This window comes from Sander vitreus, chromosome 16 (assembly GCF_031162955.1).
Source record: "Sander vitreus isolate 19-12246 chromosome 16, sanVit1, whole genome shotgun sequence".
NCBI lineage: Eukaryota > Metazoa > Chordata > Actinopteri > Perciformes > Percidae > Sander > Sander vitreus.
The window spans coordinates 3787453-3811542 of record NC_135870.1 but is presented as its reverse complement, the minus strand read 5'-3'; the positions used below and the strand labels follow the sequence as shown (position 1 = coordinate 3811542).

The 24090-nt window shown below is 42.6% G+C and overlaps 2 protein-coding genes across 6 annotated transcripts in view; both read right to left on the bottom strand.

Moving 5' to 3' along the window:
• Positions 1-13796, bottom strand: part of ved (ventrally expressed dharma/bozozok antagonist) — a 24712-nt gene extending 10916 nt beyond the window's left edge. The window contains exon 1 of the mRNA XM_078271522.1: positions 13713-13796. The gene's annotated coding sequence lies outside the window, so the exon portion shown is untranslated. The remainder of the gene's footprint in view (positions 1-13712) is intronic.
• polm (polymerase (DNA directed), mu) lies at positions 12243-24090 on the bottom strand. 5 transcript variants are annotated; one of them, XM_078271517.1, is made up of 12 exons: positions 23538-24090; positions 22694-22865; positions 21540-21638; positions 20001-20171; positions 19837-19908; positions 19573-19693; positions 19343-19490; positions 18167-18269; positions 16731-17057; positions 14585-14668; positions 13654-13820; positions 12243-13586 (listed from the first exon to the last, which is right to left on the bottom strand). In XM_078271517.1, exons 1-12 carry the CDS (start codon positions 23732-23734, stop codon positions 13496-13498), a joined length of 1752 nt encoding a protein of 583 aa, XP_078127643.1. In that variant the 5' UTR covers positions 23735-24090; the 3' UTR covers positions 12243-13495. The 5 variants fall into 5 exon arrangements, with proteins under 5 accessions (XP_078127643.1, XP_078127644.1, XP_078127645.1 ...); XM_078271518.1 differs by having other exon boundaries at positions 19343-19475; XM_078271519.1 differs by having other exon boundaries at positions 13495-13820.

Below are 24090 nucleotides of genomic sequence, written 5' to 3'. Positions count from 1 at the left end.
ATAAAAGTTTGGGAACCCTCAGGTGTTTGCTACGTTTTTTGTTTTTTTTTGGGGGGGGGGAGAGAGAGAGAGATACATTTAAATTTCCCAATCTCAAAAGACAAGACAAGCCTCAGTCTCTTCCGCCTCCCCCCCACCCCTCCATTTTGACGAGGGGAGTCGCTGCGCCTGCTCGTCCACCGGGACCCGTCCTGCTGGCCCCCCATCAAAGCCCCGGGAGCCTTTGATGCGGTTGATAGGGATCAATGGGACAGGGGAAGAGGCCTTAACTGACTGTGTTACAGACGGGGCGGGCCACTGCTGGAGACTGCCGTCAATGGAGACAAATGATTATTGGGCGTCATCACCGCCTTCATCTGCAGAGAGGAATCCATTCAGCATCACAAACACTTCTTAGTTTTATCTTAGCATATTGTTTTTGAGCTCCTTTGTGCTAAAACTGCACCAGGAAGAGACTGTTAATATTCTACATAATACTATTCTTGTTAAGAAATCATTTATAGGGAATAAAAAAAAAACCTTTAATTGTCATTTAGTTCTTTTTTTTTTGTTATCATTGTATGCCGACATGTCGTACTAAGGTCAATGAAATTAACATACGCATATAGTTTAACTTTGTTTGTGAAAATGTTTTATATTTGTGTTATCCTCCCGGGTCAAAATTAACACTTTTTTAGACAATGCTTTTACATTTTCTCGCTTTTTTCCACGTTTTTCGTGCTATTTTTTGGTTCCTTTTTCAATGTTTTTTGGCACCTTTTTTTCCATTACCACCAGTATATTCACCACTAAAACCAACTTATTTATTTTTTTAAGATTCTTTTTTTGGGGCTTTTTCCCTTTATTTGTAAGTGGATAGACATGAAAGGGGGAAAGAGATGGGGGGGGGTGACACGCAGCAAAGAGCAACAGGTCGGACTCGAACCCTGTGCCGCTGCAGGACTCAGCCAATATGGGGCGAACACTCTTACTGGGTGAGCTAGAGGCCACCCCAGAACCAACTTATTAACACTAGTTTTACACTTATTTTTGGAATTCCTGGTCAATAAACCTCATTTATATGAAATTATAAAAATGTTGCGTTAAGAAAAAAAGCAGAAATTATGAATGATTTTGACTAAAAGTTAAGATCAGAGGATTGAAGGTAATGCATAATCACAGATGTGTCAAAGGTTAGTCAGGATGATGCTATAAAACTGAATAAAACACCCAGAATTCAATGAAAGTAGAGATCTGATCCTTAAGTTCACTTGTGAAGAGCGTGTTACAGAACCATCCGTGGTATTTTGGGGCAATTTGGTTGAAATCAACCCAAATTTCTGACCCGAGGACAACAGGAGGGTTAAGATCAGAAGATGTTGAGTGGATCACAGACTGGTATCTGTCAAAGTTTGATTGAACAAAACACCCAAAAGTTCAATGGAAGTAATCATTAATTGTACCTATCAGGCACATCCATGCGTCTATGTTATTTTTGGGCAATTTGGTTGTAAACCCCCCCCCCCCCCATTTTTCTGATATTAAAAACATTTTGAAAACGCATCACATTTGACCGAAGGACAAGACAAGGGTTAAAGCCTCTGTATTAGAGAAAAGTCTGACTGAGATTTAGTCAGGATTTAGGCTCTAAAACCCTGATAAAGAGAGATTTAAGCACCTGTATGCAGAGATCTGAGCACCAGGTTGGGACATGTGTCTCCCTCTGGTCTCCTCTCAGCACCCCCGGGGGGGGTCGAGGTGTGTTTGTGTCCATAACAGAGCAGCAAACGGGCCCATTAGAGATGAAAGCGTCTGAATGGAGCCAATCAAAGACAAGCCCAGCAGGAGGCTGTCACCCCACAGACAGCAGCAGCCTGGGACTCTGCTGGGGCCGACAGACACACATGCACACACACACACACACACACACGCACGCGCACACACACAGTGTGTGTGTGTGTCTGGGTGTTTGTGTTTGTGTTTGTTTGTGTGTGTGTGTGTGTGTGGCCTTGTTTAACTATATTCGTGGAGTCCAAAAATCGGGAGTCCAGTATACTTGTGGGGTCCTGACAGCTTTGTGGGACCAAAATGCTGGACCCCACACGTTAAAGGTCTGTTTGAGGGTTAAGACTTGGTTTTAGGATTAGGGTTAGAATGAGGTTCTGGTTAGGGTGAGGTTAAGGGTTAAGGTTAGGCATTTAGTTGTGATGATTAAGGTTAGGGTAAGGGGCTAGGGAATGCATTATGTCAATGGCGGGTCCCCACAAAGATAGTGCCACAAACGTGTGTGTGTGTGTGTGTGTGTGTGTGTGTGTGTGTGTGTGTGTGTGTGTGTGTGTGTGTGTGTGTGTGTGTGTGTGTGTCTGGGACTCTGCTGGTGCTGAAAGATTAGAATTACTTATCTCACTTTCTACTTCTTCTCCGCTACATCTCAGAGATAAATATTCTACTTTTTACTGCGCTACATTTGTCTGACAGCTTTAGTTACTTTTCAGATGAAGATAGATGTACATACAGAGTGCACATATGAACAAAATGTCGTTCCACTGGCTCATAAATACGGCTTAAACTAAAAACAAAAAAGTTTAAAGTGCTCATATTATGCTCATTTTCTGGTTCATAATTGTATTTAGAGGTTGTAGGTTTACATGGTTTAATTTTCAAAAAACACCATATTTTTTGTTGTACTGCACATTGCTGCAGCTCCTCTTTTAACCTCTCTTGACCCCAAAAGAGTCGATATATATACAGTTAGTGCAGATTGTGGTCTAGTTAGTGATGTAGATCAGTAGAAAATTGAATGACAACAATGGTGGGAAGAATAACAGTTGAGCATGCCAGGGCAGATGGAATAGTGCAAAAGAGCGTAAACAGACATGATAGCAGTGCAGGTGAAGATGTGAAGATGTGCAACTATGCAATGCAATGCAATAGGGCATGGCAGAGATAATGGAATAAGGGTGTGCAAAACAGAGATGGGCAGGAGCTCAGACAGACCTGCTTTAAAGGCAGTTAGTGGGATAGGGGTTTTGAGTTTCAGGGGTTTTTGTAGTTCATTCCAGTCTGACATTATGACATTACAACATTTAAAAAAAAAAAAGGAGTTTGAAAGCAGCATTCATATTATTATTGCACATATTGAATGGCAGCATATAAAAAAACCTGTTATTGCACATTTAAGAAAAACAGATGTTATTGCACGTTTATAAATAAGTCAACATGAGGCCCACTGCGGGGGATTATTAAAGCTACATTGTGTAAGAATTTCTCCCATCAAGCAGTGAAATTGTATATGACAACCAACTGAATATTACTTTCTAGCCCCTCCCATTCCGAGCGAGTTTTAACTTCTACGGTGGCCGAACCTGAAATTAGCTCTTAGTATCTCCAACGTTTACAGGCAGCTGTTCTAGCCACTCCAGTGTTAACTTTGGTCTTGTTGCTTTGCCTGTCGCGTTGTCGTTTTAATTCTCTTATTCGCTTCCCTGGCGAGTAATCTCCCCCTGGCATTCGTCACGGTGACACTGAGTGTCAGAGGGCGGAAGGCGGAGGTATGTCCCTCTTTGGCTAATGTATTTTAAAGATGCCAGCCGTCATTCGAGCGACTCGCTCGTATGTATTCTGAATGATTCCGGTGGGTGGTGATGGTGCAGTGGATATGACCCACGCCTTTGGTGTGGGAGACCTGGGTTGTGTCCCTGAGCAAGACACTTAACCCCTAGTTGCTCCAGAGGCGTGCGACCTCTGACATATGTAGCAATTGTAAGTCGCTTTGGATAAAAAGTGTCAGCTAAATGACACGTAATGTAATTCTGAATGTCAGATTCTACGCTTACGAGAATACTTTTGATTAGTTGGTGGAAGTAATTACACATGAATGAGCACATATATGTGAAAGACCAAAGTTTTTTTTTTGCTAAGAATCAACTCAAAACATTACACAATGTAGGTTAAAGGAGGGCTATTTTGAGTTCAGGATTCAGTTAAGATTTAACTGATTTAACTGCGTTAATCGCGATGCGATTAAGGGTTGAGCATAATGCGTTAATTTTTTTAAAATCGTATTAATCGCATGCCGCCATTTATTAATTTATTTTGACTTCACTCGGCTTTGCGTCGTGCCTAACAGGATACTGTTTTGCCGTACTTCCTCGTAACACATCCTGCTGCTGCAGGAATAGCAACACGGATTTCGGCGCCTCATTCCGGTGCCACTGATATGTCTGCACTTCTCTCTGATGCTCTGAAACAGACGTTACAGGAAACAGAAACATCGCTGCATGTGACGCTAGTTAACACTATACTCGACAGCAGCTAACGTTAGCCTACCGCTAGCTAGTTAACACTATACTCAACAGCAGCTAACGTTAGCCTACCGCTAGCTAGTAGTTACAACGGTTACAATGCTGACAGCTAACGCTAAACGGTGTAAAGTGTGTCTGTATTTCACTGTAGAGGATTCAACACCGGGATGTAACAATCTGCAGCTGCTGTTGTTGGAAAAACACAGATGGTGCATTAAATGAAACTGGTAATTTACAGCCTTGTGGTGCATTCAAAGTTGTTGTTAAATTCAAATGTGTGACAAATCTTAAAATCAAGTTCATAAAGTCACTTTCTTTGCATTCATTTGATTCCCAATCAAGATCCACTGGGAAGAATGGCAGCCCTAATTATTAGTAAATAAAACAACTTTGTAAAAATGAAGCCAGAGGTTCCCAACCTTTTTGGATTTGGAGCCGTTATAATAAAGCAGATTCTGAATACCAAATTTCTCACTCATATTGCTCGTCATAACCACTGAAAACTGTCAAAAAAATCGAACCCAAAGTCTTATTATTATGGACGTTATCTGACATTAAGCGTTTCTACGTCACATTTTCAGCAGGGCAGCGGAGGCGGCGCTGGGTTGACTCCCCACGGTTCTCATGGGGGTTTATAAGTCATGATGACAAACGTGAAAAGCTTAACCTGGTTTAATGTACCTTAACAACGATCAATCATCACCACATTTCTGGTTCGATTTTTTTGACAGTTTTCAGTGGTTATGAGGAGCAATATAGAGAGAAATTTGGTAATCATTGATCATTGTTTATAGGTACAAGCTTTTCCTTCGCCATAGGCGCCAATGAAGAAGACAACACTAATGTGAGATAACTTCTATACTAGTTGGATTTCGGTTTAGTTCTTTTGCAAGATATGGCCATGATACATTTGGTGATGATTGCTCGTTATTTAGGTAGCTACATTAAACCACGTTAGCTTTTTTCACGTTAAGCAGAATGTCCCGGAAGGCAGTGTTGTGAACGAGAAGCGTAGCAGCCCGCGCAGCAGCAGAGCAGCTGTGTGTGTGTCTCTGTCTGTGTGTGTGTGTGTGTGTGTGTGTGTGTGTGTGTGTGTGTGTGTGTTTGTGTGTGTGTCTGTGTCTGCCCTGTGGGGATAGAGATTGTTGTGGATTTTTGTCTTTTGTCGTATGGACTTTTTTTTTAAACTAAATTGAGCTCGAGGCTTTCCAAAAAAAGTGGTGGGTACAAAATGACTCATGACGAAATCTGGTAGGTACGCGTCCCCCACCGTCCCCCACCGAAATCGACGCCTATGCACGTCAGTTGTAAGAAGTTCCACCGAAGAGTGATTTCTCTTCTTACCTCTCTCAGATAATGTCATTTAAAAACAACTCTACAACTTCCACAACACTGCTGATAATACTATTTGACTTAAGAGGAGTTTGAGTGCAGGACTTTAACTTCAGATGGCGTATTTTTACATTGTTGTATTGGTACTTTTACTTTAGTAAAGGATCTGAATACTTCTTCCAACACTGTTGGAACAACAGTAAAAAATGTGTTCAACCTAAATGTAAGGAATGCCCGATGACTGCACTGGTGGAGCTGTCTGTCCTTGTCTTATGTGTGTGTTTGTTATTTTATGAGTTGTGTCATGAAATGACAGTGTATGTTTAGTTTTTTGTCTTACAATTTTTATTTTTTCATTGTTTATGATGTTATGTGTATTTATTATTGCATTGCCACATTTTCAAGTGAGTTGTAAGGACCACAGGAAGAATAGCACCTGCAATACAGGAGCTAATGAGGATCCTAAATAAACAAACTACACACGTGTCACGTTCATTATTCCCTGTTTTTGAACTCTTGGCTTTTCTTTAGACAGGAAAATGTTAAAAAATAAATAAAGTATGGTGTACTGAAGAAGAGTTGTTTAAAGTGAAAGTTACATTTCTTTTAAAGTGCCCATATTATGAAGAAATCACTTGTTCTGGGATTTGGGGAGTTATTTTGTGTCTCTGGTGCTTCCACACGCATACAAACTGAAAAAAATCCATCCCTGCTGTTCTGAGTGAGATACGGTTTCTGAATGTGTCCTGCCTTCAGTCTCCGGGTGAGCTGGTCAAAATCTGCCAGCTTGTGACGTCACTAGCCGAAACGAGCTGGCTAACCGCAACCGTTCGTAGCGTTAGCATGCTAACGCTAATGCTAACGCTAGCATGCTACCTCGTTCTCAATAGCAAAGCACTGCTACAACACACACAAGTTCACCATAATCTACAAAAGAACTACTTCCATGTGCGCCCTCGTTTAGAAGTCTCCCAGCTAATCCTGCCTTGTAACTGACCGTAGTTGGAGAAACAGCCTTTCTTTTACTGTCTATGGAGCTAGCTAGCTGACATGATCTACATCTGAGCTACTGTGCATGTGCGAGTGCAATCAAAGATAGTACAGAAGAAGAAGAAAAGAGGTCTCACTCTGTAGCTAAAACAGAGACCAGGTGAAAAGAGGATCTGCAGCAGTGAGAGAGAGCTGTGCAGTACAACAAAAATATGGTGTTTTTTGAAAATTAAACCATGTAAACCTATTCTGGTACAACCTTAAAATACAATTATGAACCTGAAAATGAGCATAATATGGGCTCTTTAATTCCTTCTAAGATGCAAAAAACTAGACATCAGGAATCGATTAGTTGTCAACTTTTATGTTAATCATCAACTATTTTGATAATCGATTAATCGGTTGGAATCAACTTCTCAGATTCCAGCGTCTTAAATGTGAACATGTTCTAGTTTCTTCTCTCCTCTGGGACAGTAAACTGAATATATTTGAGTTATGGGCAAAAACAAGACATTTAAGGACGTTTATGGGCTTTTTGGGAAACACTGATCACCACCATTTTAGAGACCAAACTACTTATCAGTTAATTAAGAAAATAATCGACAGATAACGTAATTATAAGTTAGTTGCAGCCCTAAATGTGTCCGTGTTCACACATCTCTCAATACTTTAGTTTGAGTTTATTGAATTCATGCTCACAGTTAAACAACAGAATAAAAAGCCAAATTTACAAAAATAGAAAGCACCTTTAAAAACACATCAAAAAGTCAGTTTCATTTTCAGACCATTTAAAATAGACTGCCCACAACCCACTACATTTTCATACGGAGGTGAAAGTATAAGATACAAGTCCTTCATCCATTAATTTACATATACACAAACTACATCCTCTGTGGTCTCTGTTCTCACAGACTATCAGTCTCCCCGGTGCAGGACGATGTCTCCTCCCTCAGAAACTTTTGGTTCACACATACGGCGTCAAAAACAGAGACGTGTCAATGAATGGAGATGCAGGACCAGGACATAAAAACCCGCATTCCCCCCTTTCTAAATACATTTCTTCCAACTATAGAAAACACTAAGTATTATATTGTGTTTACATGTCATACAGTTTAAAGTGTTGAGTCTGAGAGATGGATAAATGAAATGTCAGTACATGAATGAAGAAGTGTGCGCATGTCAAAGAGAGGAGACGAAGGTGTGAGCGCTGACACGGCCTTTGATGTTAAACCGGTATTTAGAGGTTAATGAGGCTGTTAGGAAGAGGTGAAGGAAATGCCTGTGAGTTCACACACACACACACACACACACACACACACAAAGGATACACACACAGACACAAAGGATACACACACACACACACACACACACACACACACAAAACACACACAGACACACACACACACACACACACACACACAGGATACACACACACACACACACACACACACACACACACACACACAAAGGATACACACACACACACACACACGACAGACACACACACACACACACACACACACACGATAGATACACACAGACACACGATAGATACACACACAGACAGACACACACACACACACACAAAGGATACACACACACACACACACACACACACACACACACACAGTGACTGATATCTGATTCTATGTGACATTATTAGATATTAACACTGAAGCATCATTGTTTGAGCAGCATGTTACTGTCGTAGCTGTTGAGCTACGTTAACTACATTATATACAGTTTGATTAGTCCAGAGGTTCCCAACCCACGGGTCGGCCCCTCCAAGGGGTCACCTGATAAATCGGAGGGGTCGAGAGATCATTAATGGGAGAGAAAAAGAAGCAGAAACTAAGTTGTAATACATAAATCAAAGTCTTTATCGTTTGCTTTTTCCCCAAAATCCTTGTTTTTTCTGTCATATATTGGATAGTTTTAGATGTTTAAATGTTTAACAGTTATTTAAATGAAAGGTGAGACATTTAAAATGGTGAAATGTCTCTTTGGTGGAACTGAAAAGAACTCTGAAACAAGTAAAAAAACGAAAAACAATCCTCTATAACTAAACTGCATTCTCAAATACATTTAGAGGGAAACCTATTTTCTCCCGGATTAAACGTCCTCGTACCAGCAACCGCGCCGTGTTGAACCAGGGGTTGTTGTTTAGACTGTATAAGTGAAGCCAAAACACCTGGATCGCCCCCTGGTGGCTGGCATAAACCTTTTTAACCCCTCCATTTAAAAAAAATCAAAGTCCCCGTCAAATAAATGTTTTCCAAAGAAGGGTTTCTGACATTTTAGCTAGTTCTTATCATTCTGATGTTTGTTTAAGTGTTCATTTTTCTGATAAGTTTGGTTTTTATTAGTTTTTGATGCTATAAAACGGGCTGAAACGTCATGACTGACAGCTGGGATTGACAGCTGGGATTGACTCGCGATTGGTCCGACTCTGATACCGCGACTCGACCTCCCGATCACTACTGCGCAGACTCTGGCTTCAAAATAACAAAATGGCAGCGCAGATGGCAGATTTTAGCTTCACTTTTTGTACAGCGAGAGGAAGTGGAGGCACACGTCGTCCATCTTTATTTACCAGCAAGGGGCCCTCTCTTGCACCCGGCGCAGCGCAAAGCCCGATGCAAGTGTCTTTGCTAGTTTAAGACTGACACAGTTGTCAATTTCCCGTCCAGCGCCCACGTCGTTTAAATAGCAAATGCATCTTTGCGCCCATGGGCGTGCTGGTCTTACAGGGAGGTGTGTTCAGGTGCATTCTGGGCGTATTGCTATCTTGAGGCAGCGGGAAGTGATCGCGCCATTGACCAACAAAAACCTGGTCTAAAGTCAATAACGCAGCATTTCATCGTTATTTTAACAGCAAATTAGTAAAATGCGCCTAGGCTCGTGCACAGCGCGCACACTATGCTTGTTACACACACAGGGACGCTCAGCAGCACACACACATGCAGAAGATTACAAATAAAAATATTACGGTGAAAATCCTCCATCATAACAGCAATGCACCAAGGTCCAAATGCGCCTGGCTTTTAAAGGGAATGGGAGATGATCTCTGATTGGTTGATTGCATGTTACGCCCAAAACACACCTATGAATTAATGAAGACACTAAGTACAACCGTTTTGAACCTGGCGCCCGGCGCACAGAGCCTTTTTTTCCGCCGTCAAACTAGCAAAAGTGGATTTGGACACGCCCTAAACGCAGCTGAGCCATTCGCTTCATGCCATACACTGCAGATCGTTAAAATAGGACCCAAGATCTCCAACTCGCCGTTTACTTTTATTTTCAACCCCTCGCCTCCCAGTGAACGTTGACTTCGACGGCAGTCCATTCAAAACAATGACGTCTAAACGTGGAACTTTATAAAACAAACCAAAAAAAAACTTTTCTGTTTTAGCAAGACCATTGTCACGTATACGTTAGTCTATATATCCACGGCGGTCCACTTCCGGGATTGCTCCGGTGCCACAGCAAATTCCACCGGATGCATGTCTTTTCGCCAAGATGTCCGTCACCTTCCTCTGTCTTTGTGTTGGCGTTCTAACCTCTGGTGGATTTGTGAGGACTGTGGTTAACTGCTCCTCAGATCTCTGCAGGGTAAATCCAGACAGCTAGCTAGACTATCTGTCCAATCAGAGTTTTCTCTCGCACGACTATTTTACAGCAGCTCCGTGCGGAGCTTAGCAAGACGATTGTGATTGGTTTAAAGATGCCAATAAACCAGAGCACGTTTTTCTCCCATCCCAGAATGCTGTGTGGACTAGCCAGACCCTCCTCGGCTCCGCAGCGTGTGGATGGTCTGGCAAAGCGAGACTATGTAAAAGTAGACTGAGTCTACGTTGACTTTTGGTTTGACACGAGACACAAACGGCGTCTCCTTTGTGAAAGCCCCATGTTTACTTTAGTAAATGTACTCAGTGTCTACGTGTTTCTTTCACCGAGCTCTCTCGTGGTATCTGCTCTGTGGTTTTCTCTTGAGTGAATGTGCAGATAAGGTGAAGAGGACGTTGGAGAATACAGGTCAGTGGTACACAGGTGTGTATGTGGGTTAATGTTCTTTTTACATTTTACATGAGACAACAGACAAAAATGTCCTGCCGTACGTCAAGTGACAAGGTTACACCTATGATAAATATAAAAGTATATCTTCTGTGTTTCCTTGTTAAACAAATAATAAAGTTTTACAACATGTTCTGCTCTGTTCTGGTTTGATTGGATCAAACTTTTCTTATCACGTCTCTTTTTTTTTTTTTTAACATGATCTCCTGCAGATTTAATCCCATCACAGTGTAACTGTTCAGGAGAAACCTGCTTGGTTTCTGTCTTTATGAAACAAGAGCAAATAGGCCTATGTCACACAACAACTGAAGACCAGAGGAACGTCTCTGAGCGGGGGTACAGCTCTTCCGGTTAACTTTTTACAATGGCGGAGCCCGATAGATACTGCTGGACCAAGTCTCTCCGCAACCTGCCTGAAGTCACCTCCGACCATGTGGTTGGGATTGTAAATGAACTCTCTCAAAGTAAAAAAAACATTTTGAAAACGGCAAAAAAAAAGGCAAAAAGGTACAAGACCGTGTACAGAAACTATCAGAGACGTCAATGTTAGAAGCTCGCTCTAGCCGTACGCGGTTTCGCGGATACGGTAAAATTGTCTATGGTAACAGTGAGTTGGACCAATCAGAGACGTTGCTGTTACGCTTAGGGTTGTGGGTAGTGTAGTTTTTCTCCATAAGATCACGGATAAAATATGTTTTTTCTTAAAACAAGGTTAGTTTCATACAGACTTCTAGCTTCTACAGGAGCAGAAACTTTCGTTTCACAACCACGTGGCTCGGGGTCAGTCTACATCGGCTGGTTTAGACATTATGGGATGGTTTAGACATTATGGCTGATAATCTAGATCCTCACGGAGAAAGGGACTGTTGACCGGAAGTTCTGATTCCCTAAAACTATTTGATGTATTTCCATGAAGTTTTACTGAGGATGAATCCCCAGACTTTCCCTTTAGCGCCACCACGAGATTCACATTTATGGTCATGGTTTTCATGGGATTTGTTGACAACAAGAAAAATATAGAATACCAAACGACTTAATTTATACATCTTTTATTGCAAAGTATAAAACTAGAGAGTACAGTTCAGCTGATCAGGCACTCGTGTAATAGAGGTAGCAGTAGAACATCACAGCACTTAGTATCTCAAGTTTGGAATTTTGAATTCCGGATGAAGCCAGTTTATTATTAGGTACACAAACAGCTGAAACTCATGCAACAGTCCTGTAATAAATCGTACAATTTAACAGCAGCACAAACCTCCAAAAAGGACCAAACAGTTGAGTCAACACGTCTCTCAAACATTTCTAAAACAAACAAAACATTATAACCTTCATGAAGGAAGATTTATTATAGGACTGTTATATTAGACTGCAATAGAAAATCCTGCAAAAAAAATGCGTGTGAATGCTGAACTGGATTGCTGGCTTAAATGTGTAAGAAGAAATTGAAGTAGTAGGAATAGTTGGACAAGTGGAAATGGGTTTGAGTTGTAGGAATTTCATTTCAGTTGAATAAAAAAAACATTGTGGAATATTTTAAGTTTTTCTAAAAGCAAAAAAAATTGTTGGCTTTAAAAGTAGAATAATGCCAAAATGATGTGGAACATTATAAGAGTATAAGAATGGAGTTTCTAGGTGAGAGTATGAAGTAGAGAAAACTTAAACATGCGTTTAGTTTTAGCTCGATGCAAAGCTTGATTCCAACTGCAATCTGTTGAATCATTCAGTGTATCTTATTGTTGAACCTGAAAGGTTCAAACTAACTGGTCACAGTAAGGACGTAAGCTGGTCCACTTTGTTCATAAAGCACCTTTGAAAACCAGGGTTACCAGGTGCTGTAAAGTGCAATATTTAGTCAAATACAGTTAAAATGGAAGGTAACAATATAAAAAGCAAATGAAAACCCAACACGGCTTTGGGCCGTGAGACAATAAAAAACGCAGCAACTTTCGTTCCTTTTGAACGAGGCCAGTCCAACGGTGCAGAGCGATCCGTCCAAACAAACACAGAGTTGACCAGCAAAAAAAATGATGAACTCTTTATCCTGTAAAAAGTTCCACCAAAATACAGGCAAGAGCACATTTCCTGGCAGATTTCTTTGCAACGGGAACGCTTTATTCCTTAGTAAACGGACTGTTTTTATAAATGAACTTTATTTTATAAACATAGTACAGAAACCATTCACCAAGTCACTACCTGATGTGAGTCAAGTGCAGATGTGAGTTGCGCAGGCTCAGATTTAAACGGTTTACGGCATAACGCCAAGGGATCCGGATCCGGCTAGACGGATTTCACGCAGATCTGTTCTGCTGTTAGCCACAGTGCGTAGCTTCTGTCGCCCCCATGAGGAATTCTAAGTAATGACAACAACACTGGTGACGCGTCCACATGACACAAGTCTTCCGTGATAGCGCACCCACCCCCCACCCTCATTCACACAGCTGCTAGTAGCCAAGGAGGACACGGAGGATTAAAAGAACATGATGGACTCTTCAGAAGAGGTCATTATCTTCACTCGTTTCTGCGCAGGAAAGTCACCGGACGCCACAATCTTCTGAACATAGTCACACTGAGAGATACAGAGAGAGTTGTGTGGAGCTGATAGTCTTAATTAGCTTTGTAGCAACTCATTTGGTAATGGCTTGAATATAACGGACGTTCATTAATATCAAAACGTTACGCACTAAAGCTTTAAGGTTTTTTTTGTTTTATTTTTTGTTCTTTCAGATTTGAGGAATTTTAAAAAGCCAACATCAACGTTGCATCTTTAGCGGCAAATCATCTCTTCACACGTCGCTCTAGAAACAATGTGGGCGTCACTATACGCAAAGCTGAGTTTGTTCGGAACATTTTGACACACGGGGATCAGTTATACGCAAATACCCTAAAAAGTTAATTTTAAGAAGATATGTGAAAATGCCCTCAGAGGGTTAAAACTCAGAGACGTGTTATTTATGATTCAGGAGGGAGTATAAAGGTCCACTTGGCCAACTTGGTTAACAGTTCTGCGTGCAGGTTATAAACCTCAGATGGTACCTGCTTGCTCCTCGTGTCGGAAATCATCAGGCGTTTCTCTCTGACGGAGGAATGTACTCCAGACCAAGATGAGTAAATATCTCCTCCTCTGACGTAGCTCTCAGATATCTACTCTGTAAGAATAATAAAAAGCCATCTCATTAATTATGCAAGAAAAAAAGACTAGATTAAAAATGTGTTTGAACTCCGAGTCTGCCTACGTTGGCATTGTCGCTTATTGTGATGTCATTTCTTGGAGTATCTTCAAATGCTTTATATCCCTAAAATCAGCACAACCTAAGCTAAAAGGTTATGTAAGTCAAGAAACCATATTCATCAATAAAAGTATTGAAATTGTGTAATAAAAAAAATGTGTTTTCATCAATTTCAACAACATTATCAGTCCCTCCAGAAAAATGTGTTTATGCGATCTCATAATTCAACGCATAATCAGCCAAAGTCCGCATATTTATGCGCGGGGGGGGGGGGGGGGGGGGGAGTACTTTAGCAGCATAAATTGCCGATTTCCGCGCAAAATATGCGGGGCTTGCATGATTTCATAATCCCCGCATTTTCGTTGCAAAAAAAAAATCACACATATATCTTAACAGAAAGGTGAAAAATGTTGCGTTTACTTCACACAAGAGCAGCCGTTTTCCCCTGTTGCCATGGGAACGTTATGAAGTGACGTAATTACGCGACGTGAACATCGTCGAAAAGCTGCAAACCCCGCGATGAAGCCACGATGACACCACAGTTTTTGCAAGTTCCCGCAATTTCATCTCATAAAATTGCATAAATATCCCACATATTCCATCGCATTTTTTAAGAAAACGTGACGCATAATCAAGGATTTTTGCCCAAAACAATCACAAAAAAAACGGAGTGTTTACCTGTTTGTTGTCGTACAGCGCGTGGCTGCTCAGAGACATGGCCTTCTCGTGCCCCGCCCAGCGTCGCAGCTCTCTCTCAAACAACTGCAGAGAACAACCAGAAACAATAAGTTACACTTATGTGGAACGTTGGTGAAAGGTGCTGCATACATAAACAAACAAAGAAAACATGAATACAAAATAAACAATAAATACAGAAAGAAATATATATACATCCAAAGTAACTGGATGGACAAGGATGAATGGGTTGAGTGCAAAATTGTAAAGAATATATAGTATATGCAATGGGCTAGGGCTGCACGATATTGGAAAAACTTACATTGTGATATTTTTTTCCCTGCGATATATACTGCGATATGAAAAAAAGACAAATTTTTACAAGATGACATAAATGGCTCTATTTGGAAATAATAAATCATTCTCAACTACTGGGGTGATTTTGTAGGAGACTGCATCTACATAGAAAATAAAAATGAAAAAAGGAACTTTTCCCAATGTGAACCATTACAAACACCAAAGCAAGTAAGCGCTGTGACTACTCTTCTGAAGAGATTTTGGAGAGGGAAATTAGGAAGAAAGGCCGGTAACAATCATGTAAAAAGGAGAACGGTGAAAGTTTACTTTTTTTAAATCAAGCAGCAAAGAAGTTGTAGCGTCAACATCGCATCGTCCTGCGATGTGACGATCGTGCATGCGCACATCGCGATGTAGACGATGAAACTAAATATCGTGCAGCCCTACAATGGGCAGATGTTAAGTCCAGGATGAAGGTTAGTGCAATTAGTAGTGACCCGAGCCTTGTTGGTGAGGCTGACTGCTGAGGGGGGAAAAAAACTGGTTTTATGGCGGGAGGATTTGGTCCTGATGGACCGCAGCCTCCTGCCAGAGGGGAGGGGTCAGTAAGAGTGTAAGGGGTCAGTAAGGAGTGTAAGGGGCCAGTAAGGAGTGTAAGGGGCCAGTAAGGAGTGTAAGGGTCAGTAAGGAGTTTAAGGGTCAGTAAGGAGTGTAAGGGGTCAGTAAGGAGTTTAAGGGGCCAGTAAGGAGTTTAAGGGGCCAGTAAGGAGTGTAAGGGTCAGTAAGGAGTGTAAGGGGCCAGTAAGGAGTTTAAGGGTCAGTAAGTAGTTTAAGGGTCAGTAAGGAGTGTAAGGGGCCAGTAAGGAGTTTAAGGGTCAGTAAGGAGTGTAAGGGTCAGTAAGGAGTGTAAGGGGCCAGTAAGGAGTTTAAGGGTCAGTAAGTAGTTTAAGGGGTCAGTAAGGAGTGTAAGGGTCAGTAAGGAGTGTAAGGGTCAGTAAGGAGTGTAAGGGGCCAGTAAGGAGTTTAAGGGGTCAGTAAGGAGTGTAAGGGGCCAGTAAGGAGTTTAAGGGGTCAGTAAGGAGTGTAAGGGTCAGTAAGGACTGTAAGGGGCCAGTAAGGAGTGTAAGGGTCAGTAAGGAGTGTAAGGGTCAGTAAGGAGTGTAAGGGGCCAGTAAGGAGTGTAAGGGTCAGTAAGGAGTGTAAGGGCGCTGACACACCAAGCCAATAATCGCCCGTCGGACAGTCTGGCGGGGTCAGTGGCTCGAGTCTGTTCGGTGTGCTCTGTGCCGTCGTCTGTCCGAGGGGCCATCGGACTTCATTTTGGCTGATTTGACATGTATAATTGGCGGGGCGGGCACTGCCGGCAGTCGGACTGAACGGGGAGCGGGATGAGCGTGACTAGAGTCTCTCAAAATCTGACGAAAATCTTTTAAACTGACCTTTGTTAATCTGACATGAAGAACTGCACGGCCTATTTCTCGCTTAAAATGTTTTCAGAAACACGTTTCGGTGAACTATTTTAGTCCAATATGAGATCGTATTCTGAACGAGCCGCCATGACAGTCTGGCTTTGAATTTCCGGAGAAACCAGACCCACGTGACGCGTTCGTTCAATCAGCTGCTGGTTTTCGTTTTTGGGCGACAATACAGATTAGCGCCGCCTGCTGTTATGGAGACGTATTACGTCTCGTCGCTTTGGTGTGTTCTGAGGCACTTTTTTGACCAACTCAGGGAGACTGATCAGTCCAGCTGCCTGGACGGTCGGCCGTCTGCAGCTTTAGGAGTGTAAGGAGTCAGTGGGAGTATTATTCACTGAGGAACATCTTATCCTAGGTTACTTATGAAAGACCACCTTGGATCCGGTCCAGCCCAGCAGAGCAAAAGCAAATTGGCTGATGGGAGAGACCACCAGGTCCACTCTCACGGCTCGCCACCGTCTGTGTCCGCTGGCAGGTTTCGTCCGCTCCGGTCCTTCGTCTGTAACCTGCGAGTGGGCCTCGAGCCTGCACGTGTCCTCAGGTGTATTTTCTGTCTGTTTTGTTCCTTGTTTCTCCGCGTCGGCCAGTTTAAAGATGGAGAAACACCTCTCGAAGCGGTCCATGTTGGAGGCGGGCCGAGCAGGACCGTCTTTAGCCTCCAGGTAAGAGTTTCTTGTAGTTTTCTGGTACAACAGGAAACCCTGGAGAGACAGAACCGTTTTAACTGACTTAACAGTCATTAAAACGTTTGTGCAGTTTGAATCTGGCTAGTATACATTTAGATTATTAAAAAGTGTCAATTGAGGTGTTCATATTATGCTCATTTTCAGGTTCATAATTGTATTTAGAGGTTATACCAGAATAGGTTTACATGGTTTAATTTTCAAAAAACACCATATTTTTGTTGTACTGCACATTGCTGCAGCTCCTCTTTTCACCCTGTGTGTTGAGCTCTCTGTTTTAGCTACAGAGTGAGACCTCTCACTTCTGTTCCATCTTTGTTGGGAGTCGCACATGCTCAGTAGCTAGGTAAGGACTACTAGCCAGTCAGAAGCAGAGTATGAGGGCGTGCCCTGACAGTAGCTAGGTAAGGACTACTAGCCAGTCAGAAGCAGAGTATGAGGGCGTGCCCTGACAGTACCTAGGTAAGGACTACTAGCCAGTCAGAAGCAGAGTATGAGGGCGGGCCCTGACAGTATCTAGGTAAGGACTACTAGCCAGTCAGAAGCAGAGTATGAGGGCGTGCCCTGACAGTACCTAGGTAAGGACTACTAGCCAGTCAGAAGCAGAGTATGAGGGCGTGCCCTGACAGTACCTAGGTAAGGACTACTAGCCAGTCAGAAGCAGAGTATGAGGGCGTGCCCTGACAGTACCTAGGTAAGGACTACTAGCCAGTCAGAAGCAGAGTATGAGGGCGTGCCCTGACAGTAGCTAGGTAAGGACTACTAGCCAGTCAGAAGCAGAGTATGAGGGCGTGCCCTGACAGTACCTAGGTAAGGACTACTAGCCAGTCAGAAGCAGAGTATGAGGGCGTGCCATGCTAGCAGCTAGGCGAGCATTATAACGTGTGTTCCAAAGTGACCACGTTTGTCTCTGAAGTAAAGGCTGGACTACAATAGAGCTGTTTGGAGCAGTTTGTGAACAGTGTTTTCTGTTGGAGATGGTAAGTCTCTTTGGGGGGGACTTTGGGCTTTTTCACTTTGTAAACCTATAATGTGCACAACAAAGATATATAACAAAATAAAGGAAAGGGAAAAAAGCCAAAAAGTATAATATGAGCACTTTAAAATAGCCGTTGCCTCACAATTACCTGTGATTCCAACCAGGAGACGACTTTAGGCATCAGTCCCACCTCTCTGCCCTCCTCTGGGTGTGTTATCAGGAAGTCAACATCATGGCCCGTCAGCTTTCCTCTGGAGAGAGCGTCAGAAGCGCTAATGTTACAGTTTGAAGATCATTTCTACATAAAATAGGAGGAAGGATAAGGGCAAAGCTGTGTGTCTTTCTCCATCGTGTATTCCCATTTTAAGTTTATCTTTTAAAATAAATCTTTAAACAATCTGCTCAATTTTATTTTACTGAACATAAACTCAATACCGGACTCTTAATAGGTTTCTGTTCTGACCACCCGATTTCAGAGAAATCCTTTTTTTATTTGTCTAAATACTACAGTACCCATGAGTCTCGGCTGCCTTTGCTACGAAGAAGAACCCAGTCAGAGTCAATAATTCAAAACTCTTAATCGTTAAAGAATAAAACACGGCGCCATAATTACCAAACCCAGATTTAAAAAAAAAGAGAATTATTTTAAGATGCAGATTGTGTTTCGGTAACAAAAATGCACCCTGGGAATCGTAGTTAAGTTTCTCTTTCCACAAGCTTGTACTTTTGACTTTTAAAAGAACCTGCTGCGTTCTTACACAGTTGTTACAGTTGTATCTAGGATTCAACCTGCAGAGTTTAAAGCAGAGTGACGCTAAAGTGCTCAGCCTCCAGGGCTTCTGCAGGTTCACCAAGTTCAATTTAAAAGGTGCTCTAAGCGATGTCAGGCGTTTTTTAGGCTACAACATTTTTTGTCACATTCACCAGCAAACCTCTCCTCACTATCTGCTAGCTGCCTGTCCCCTGAACACACTGTAAAAACAAAACGCGATCTCTGTAGACAGCCCCGGCTCCACAAACGCCAACAAAAACAAACTGCGCCAACCTGCACCACCAAACATAACAAACAGTCTTCCAGCCAATAACCGACAAAAGGATTTGGGGGGTGGGGTTGGGGGGGTTAGTGCGTGGAAGGGAGAAGGAGGGAGGGGGCGAGCTAACCTCCGTTTTGTTTGACAATAGTTCGAACGTCTAAGTGCCGTCACCCAACATCACTTAGAGCACCTTTAAGACTTAATAATAAATATATAATAATAAATGAATGTCATTTTATATCAGTTTGACGATCCTACTGGCGGAGCGAGTGCGTGTTTTGCTGTTGTACCTCCTGAATCCTCCGATCAGAGTGATCTGAGCCCCGGGTAACACAGACACGACAGCTTCCTCCACGATCTCTCCGATGGCGTCAGCCTCCGCCTTCGTGACCGGCTGCTTCAGGTCATCATAGTGCTCCAGACCTGAGAGAAGAAACGCTGTTCATTCAGAGAGAAACCAGATGAAATACAGACATGGGCATCAGGACACACGCGCGCGCGCACACACGCACACACACACCTGCTTGTTGTGCTCGATTTAGCGTTTGTCCTGATTCCTGCAACTGGTGAAGGCTGTGTATCCCGTCTCTGATCCAGCGCTCTGCTGTTTTTGCTCCAACTCCAAAAATACCCGTTAAAACCTGAAACACACATCGTGACATCAACAACTAAAAACATTTATTATCCAAAATGTAATCAACTCTCAGAAATAACCCCGGAACTCCACCAACATAAAATATAGTAGGCTATTGCACTTCATTTATGAGTAAAACTGCTGACGTACCTTCAGTGCTTTAAACCGCTCAGACTGCTTTGTAAATTCAACTTCACTTGACGCTCCATTCTCCAGAATGTCCTTCAAGGAAAGAGAATCAAAATGGATCACAAGATCTTCTTTGAGTGTGATAAAGTAGATTTAAAAAAAAAAAAAGGACATTTTCTACTGACTCTGATGACTCTGAGTGAGTGTCCTCCGAGACAGGGGAGCCCTCTGAGCTGCGTCACGCTCGTCACCGGTTCGGGGAGAGCCTTTAACACGGCGGCGGCCCGTCGGAACGCAACACCTCGCCCATCCTCGTCACTGAGCTCGGCGTTTTCAGCCAGCAGGGACAACGCATCCTGAGACAGAAAACACATCTTCAATCAAGCACCAGTGATTCTCCTTTATTTGATGTTCCAGCCAGATCACCTGATGTCCTCACCATGTCCTCACCTGATTTTCTTTTTAAATGTTCCTAACGTGTCCCATAACAGCAGCAGGGAAAGTGCATTCTGTTTATACCAGGGATGCACCGAATCCAGGATTCGGCTGAATATTGGGCTTTTTGACGGGGTTCGGGTTTCTGCCGAACCCTATGCTTGCACTACGCTGGTCGACGTAATGACGTCACCGTTGACTACAGGAAGGTGTTTACGTAGGTGGAGCGTTCAATGCAGCAGGCTGTGAGGAAGTGAAAATGGAACTGGTGAGCAGAAAAAGTGTTGTTTGGCAGTACTTTCAGTCAAAAGAAGGCCATTCAAGTCCAGCTACATGTTCAATCTGCAATGCTGATTAGTCTGGTGGTGGCGAGGACCCTAAACAATACACAACATCACCGCTGTTACAACATCTGGTATGAAACATCTGGAAGAATACGAGCTGTGATGAAGGAATCTACAGACAGCAGCCAGAATGCAGCAACTTCAGGTACGGCAAAGGAAGGACAGTCACTGTTTACTTCATTAATGTGTTTACTGTGTTCATGGACTGAGGACGGGACGAGGACTCAGCAGAATCTCAACCAGGGGGTTCGGTATTCGGCCGAAGCCCAAAAATCTGGATTCGGTGCATCCCTAATATATACACCCCTAAACTGTGGAAGTCACTGCCTCTGTCTGGGCATTAAAATGGCGATGCTCTCTCTGTATTTTTAAAAAGAAAAAAGAACTTCTCTTTTTAATCTGGCTTTGGAGTTATTGCATTATTCACAAGTGTTAATAATTGCTTTTTAAATCATTTTTTAACCTTGTTGGTTGTAACTTTTTATAAGTCTATGTCCACGACGTTCCACTTCCGGGAAATTCTGCCGGATGCATGTCTTTACGTCCGGATGTCCGTCCCCTTCCTCTGTCTTTGTGTTGGAATTATAAACTCTAGTCGATTTCTGAGGACTATGGTTAACTGCTCCTCAGATCTTTTCTGTTGCACGACTAAAAAACTATTTTTTGAATGTACACATGCTCCACCAAAGTTCCTTCCCGAGGCTATTTTGCAGAGGCACCATACGGACTAGCCAGACCTTCCTCCGCAGCGCTGTGGAGGACGGTCTGGCATTGCGAGACTAACATTTTATTGTCTTACTGTTTTATTTCCCTCATCTGTGTCTTCATTTTGGGATTTCGTCAATTTGTGCTGCATGAAAGGTGCTATATAAATAACTCAAAGTTAAAGTTGTGGGTGACATATATGAGATTTGTGTTTGCGTGGGGGGGGGGGAGACACATTACGGTGAGGACGGGGTTGTGGTTGTCCAGAGTGGTTCTTCTCAGACAGGCGTAGCTCGGTACAGAGAACGCCACAACCTCCGCTTCATCAATCTGCTGTTCCTGAAAGTGAAATAATATCATTCAGTTCAAAAATAGATTAAAGAAATCAATACTTGACCAAATGACTGTAATGTAAAGGTTTTGCTGTATATTTGTTGTATTGGTTGATGTATCGCAGCGGGAATCAAACCCAGGTCTCCCACACCATAGGCATGTGTCATATCCACTGCACCACACCCATACAATTCCCACACACATGCTCAGGACCTACCTATTTCTGCTATACACACTAATGGCGAGATCAGCTGCTCCCTAACATCATCATTTCCAGCTACCAATCCATGCTTCATGCTTTGGTCCTTTGTGGACTTGAACCGGTGGGATTGGCCTTTGCTGCCACCTATTGGCTTTACTGTGAACTGCATCAAATACTTTTCAACATTGTTCATTTTCGAAACTGGCGTCACAGCCTTTGCTGCTGTATCACTACATTAGCCTCAGCATCGATACACTCAGCAGTGAGAAGCACGTCTCGATATACATTTTTTGAGCACAGCCCAACTTTACACGCACATTTTCACTAAACCTTTAACCCTTCATTCCTATTTTATTTGTTTGTATTTTAGCCCTATATCTTAACTTGCAATATATTTTCTTCTTCTTTTGTCTTAGATTCTTTGCTTTTGCTTGTGTGTTTAGTTATTAAATGAGAACTGTTTACGGTGTTTGGGGCCTAAGAATCTAACCCTTTCATCGCCAGCGACTACTTCTCTTATTGTTCTGCACATGACAAATATAAAGAACCATAAACCTTGACATTTGATAAATGGGAGTCAGTGGCTGAGCAGAAAAGAGCAGTGGCAGTTAGTTCAGGAAAGTAAAATGTACCGGTAGATGGGTCGCCTGGATTGCTCACCTGGTTGAACGTGCGCCCTTATGTACATAGGCTCAGTCCTTACCACAGCAGCTGCAGGTTCAGCTCCGACCTGCGGCCCTTTGTTGCTTTTCGCTCTCTCTCTCTCTCTCTCTCTCTCTCTCTCTCTCCCTCCAAGTCTCAAGATGCCCTGTCTAATAAAGGCCTAAAATGCCCACAAAATCATCTTTAAAAAATGTACCTGCACTTTATGTCTGTCCAGTATTTCTACAGGACATCCTGCTCTCATGCTCTCTGTGAACCAGCTGATGTCCAGCGGCTGAGCAGATGTTCGGCCCCCGACCTGCGACTGCAGCCACGTTCGCACCTCATCACCACAGTTGTTCTCACAGATAACATGTGTGACTCTCTCACTGGGGGGAAAAAAAAGACACAATATCCAACACGTGACAGTGGCAGTAGCTCAGTCTGTAGAGAGCTGGGTTGGGAACCAGAGGGTCGCTGGACTGCCAAGGTGCTCTTGAGCAAGGCACCGGAACCCCCCCCCCCCCAACTGCTCGAGGCGCCTGTCCGGCAGTCACAGCCCCCTCACTCTGACATCTCTCCATTTGTGCATGTACAGGACCTCAGCATGTGTGTATTTCAGGCCTGTCTGTGTAGTGTGTTCTAACAAAAAATTTTAATTTCCAACCAATAAAAAGTATAAATTAAACTGTAAGTCGTGTCTTCTAGGTCCATGTGGGCAATAACATGAATATAAATAGGAATTTATCTTTTTGATATTATTATAATGTTTTTTAATTTAATCAATGAATCCATTCATTGTAATTATTGTTTTTCTTTATGTTACTTTATTTTACTTTTTTCAAAAATGTGTAAAAAACACTTTTGGTGTATCATTTTTTTTGACATTATCTTTGTTTATGTGGAGAGAGAGAAAAAAAGCATGGCAATACCATGTTTGTTATCTTGAATAATGATGCTTCACAATCAAAACAACAAAGATATTAGTTCTAATATGTACTTTATATTTCACCACATTCACTGTAAACTCTCTGCACGCATCATTGAAGTATATATCTTACCTGAACAACTCCTCCACCTGAAAGCCTTTCTTTCGACCGAGCTGAGAGAGAAAAGCTCTTCGACTGGCTCCCATTTTTCTCTCCAACAGAAACAAAACAACCTGCGGGAACCTGGTCGGTACTTTATCTCCGGGGCGGCCGCTCCCGGTGTCCCCAGCACTGAAGGAGACGACCCTTCTTCTCTTTAATGGCACCATGGTTCACTCTGATGTTACATCAGACGTTCAGCCATCAGAGTTGAAGCCGACATACATGTCGAGTCCATATCTCGTAATAAAAACTAAATATAGAATCTTGTGTCAAGCTAATGTTGACATTAGCTCCGTTCGCTCCTGACATACGTCCGTCACTTCTTTGAAGCTAGCTTACTTTTATAAAGCTAATTACCATAAAATAGCAGTTAATATTCATAAAATGCTACGACGTAGTTAAGTTCAGGTGTCTACCGTAACGGGTTTCATTCTCTAAAGAAAGTTAGCGGGAATGAAAAGCCGCAAAAGCTGCAAACTTCTATGCAAGAGTGCAAACCGGATGCAGCTGTTGCTGCACCGGC

Excerpts from the sequence above, each read along its gene's own strand:
- polm (XM_078271517.1), bottom strand. The coding sequence starts at position 23,734 with ATGGTGCCATTAAAGAGAAGAAGGGTCGTCTCCTTCAGTGCTGGGGAC. Across the intron at positions 17,058-18,166 it reads TCTCCTGGTTGGAATCACAG|GGTTTCCTGTTGTACCAGAA; the intron begins GTAATTGTGAGG and ends CTGTCTCTCCAG. Across the intron at positions 13,587-13,653 it reads ACCAAGTTGGCCAAGTGGAC|ATATCTTCTTAAAATTAACT; the intron begins CTTTATACTCCC and ends GGGCATTTTCAC.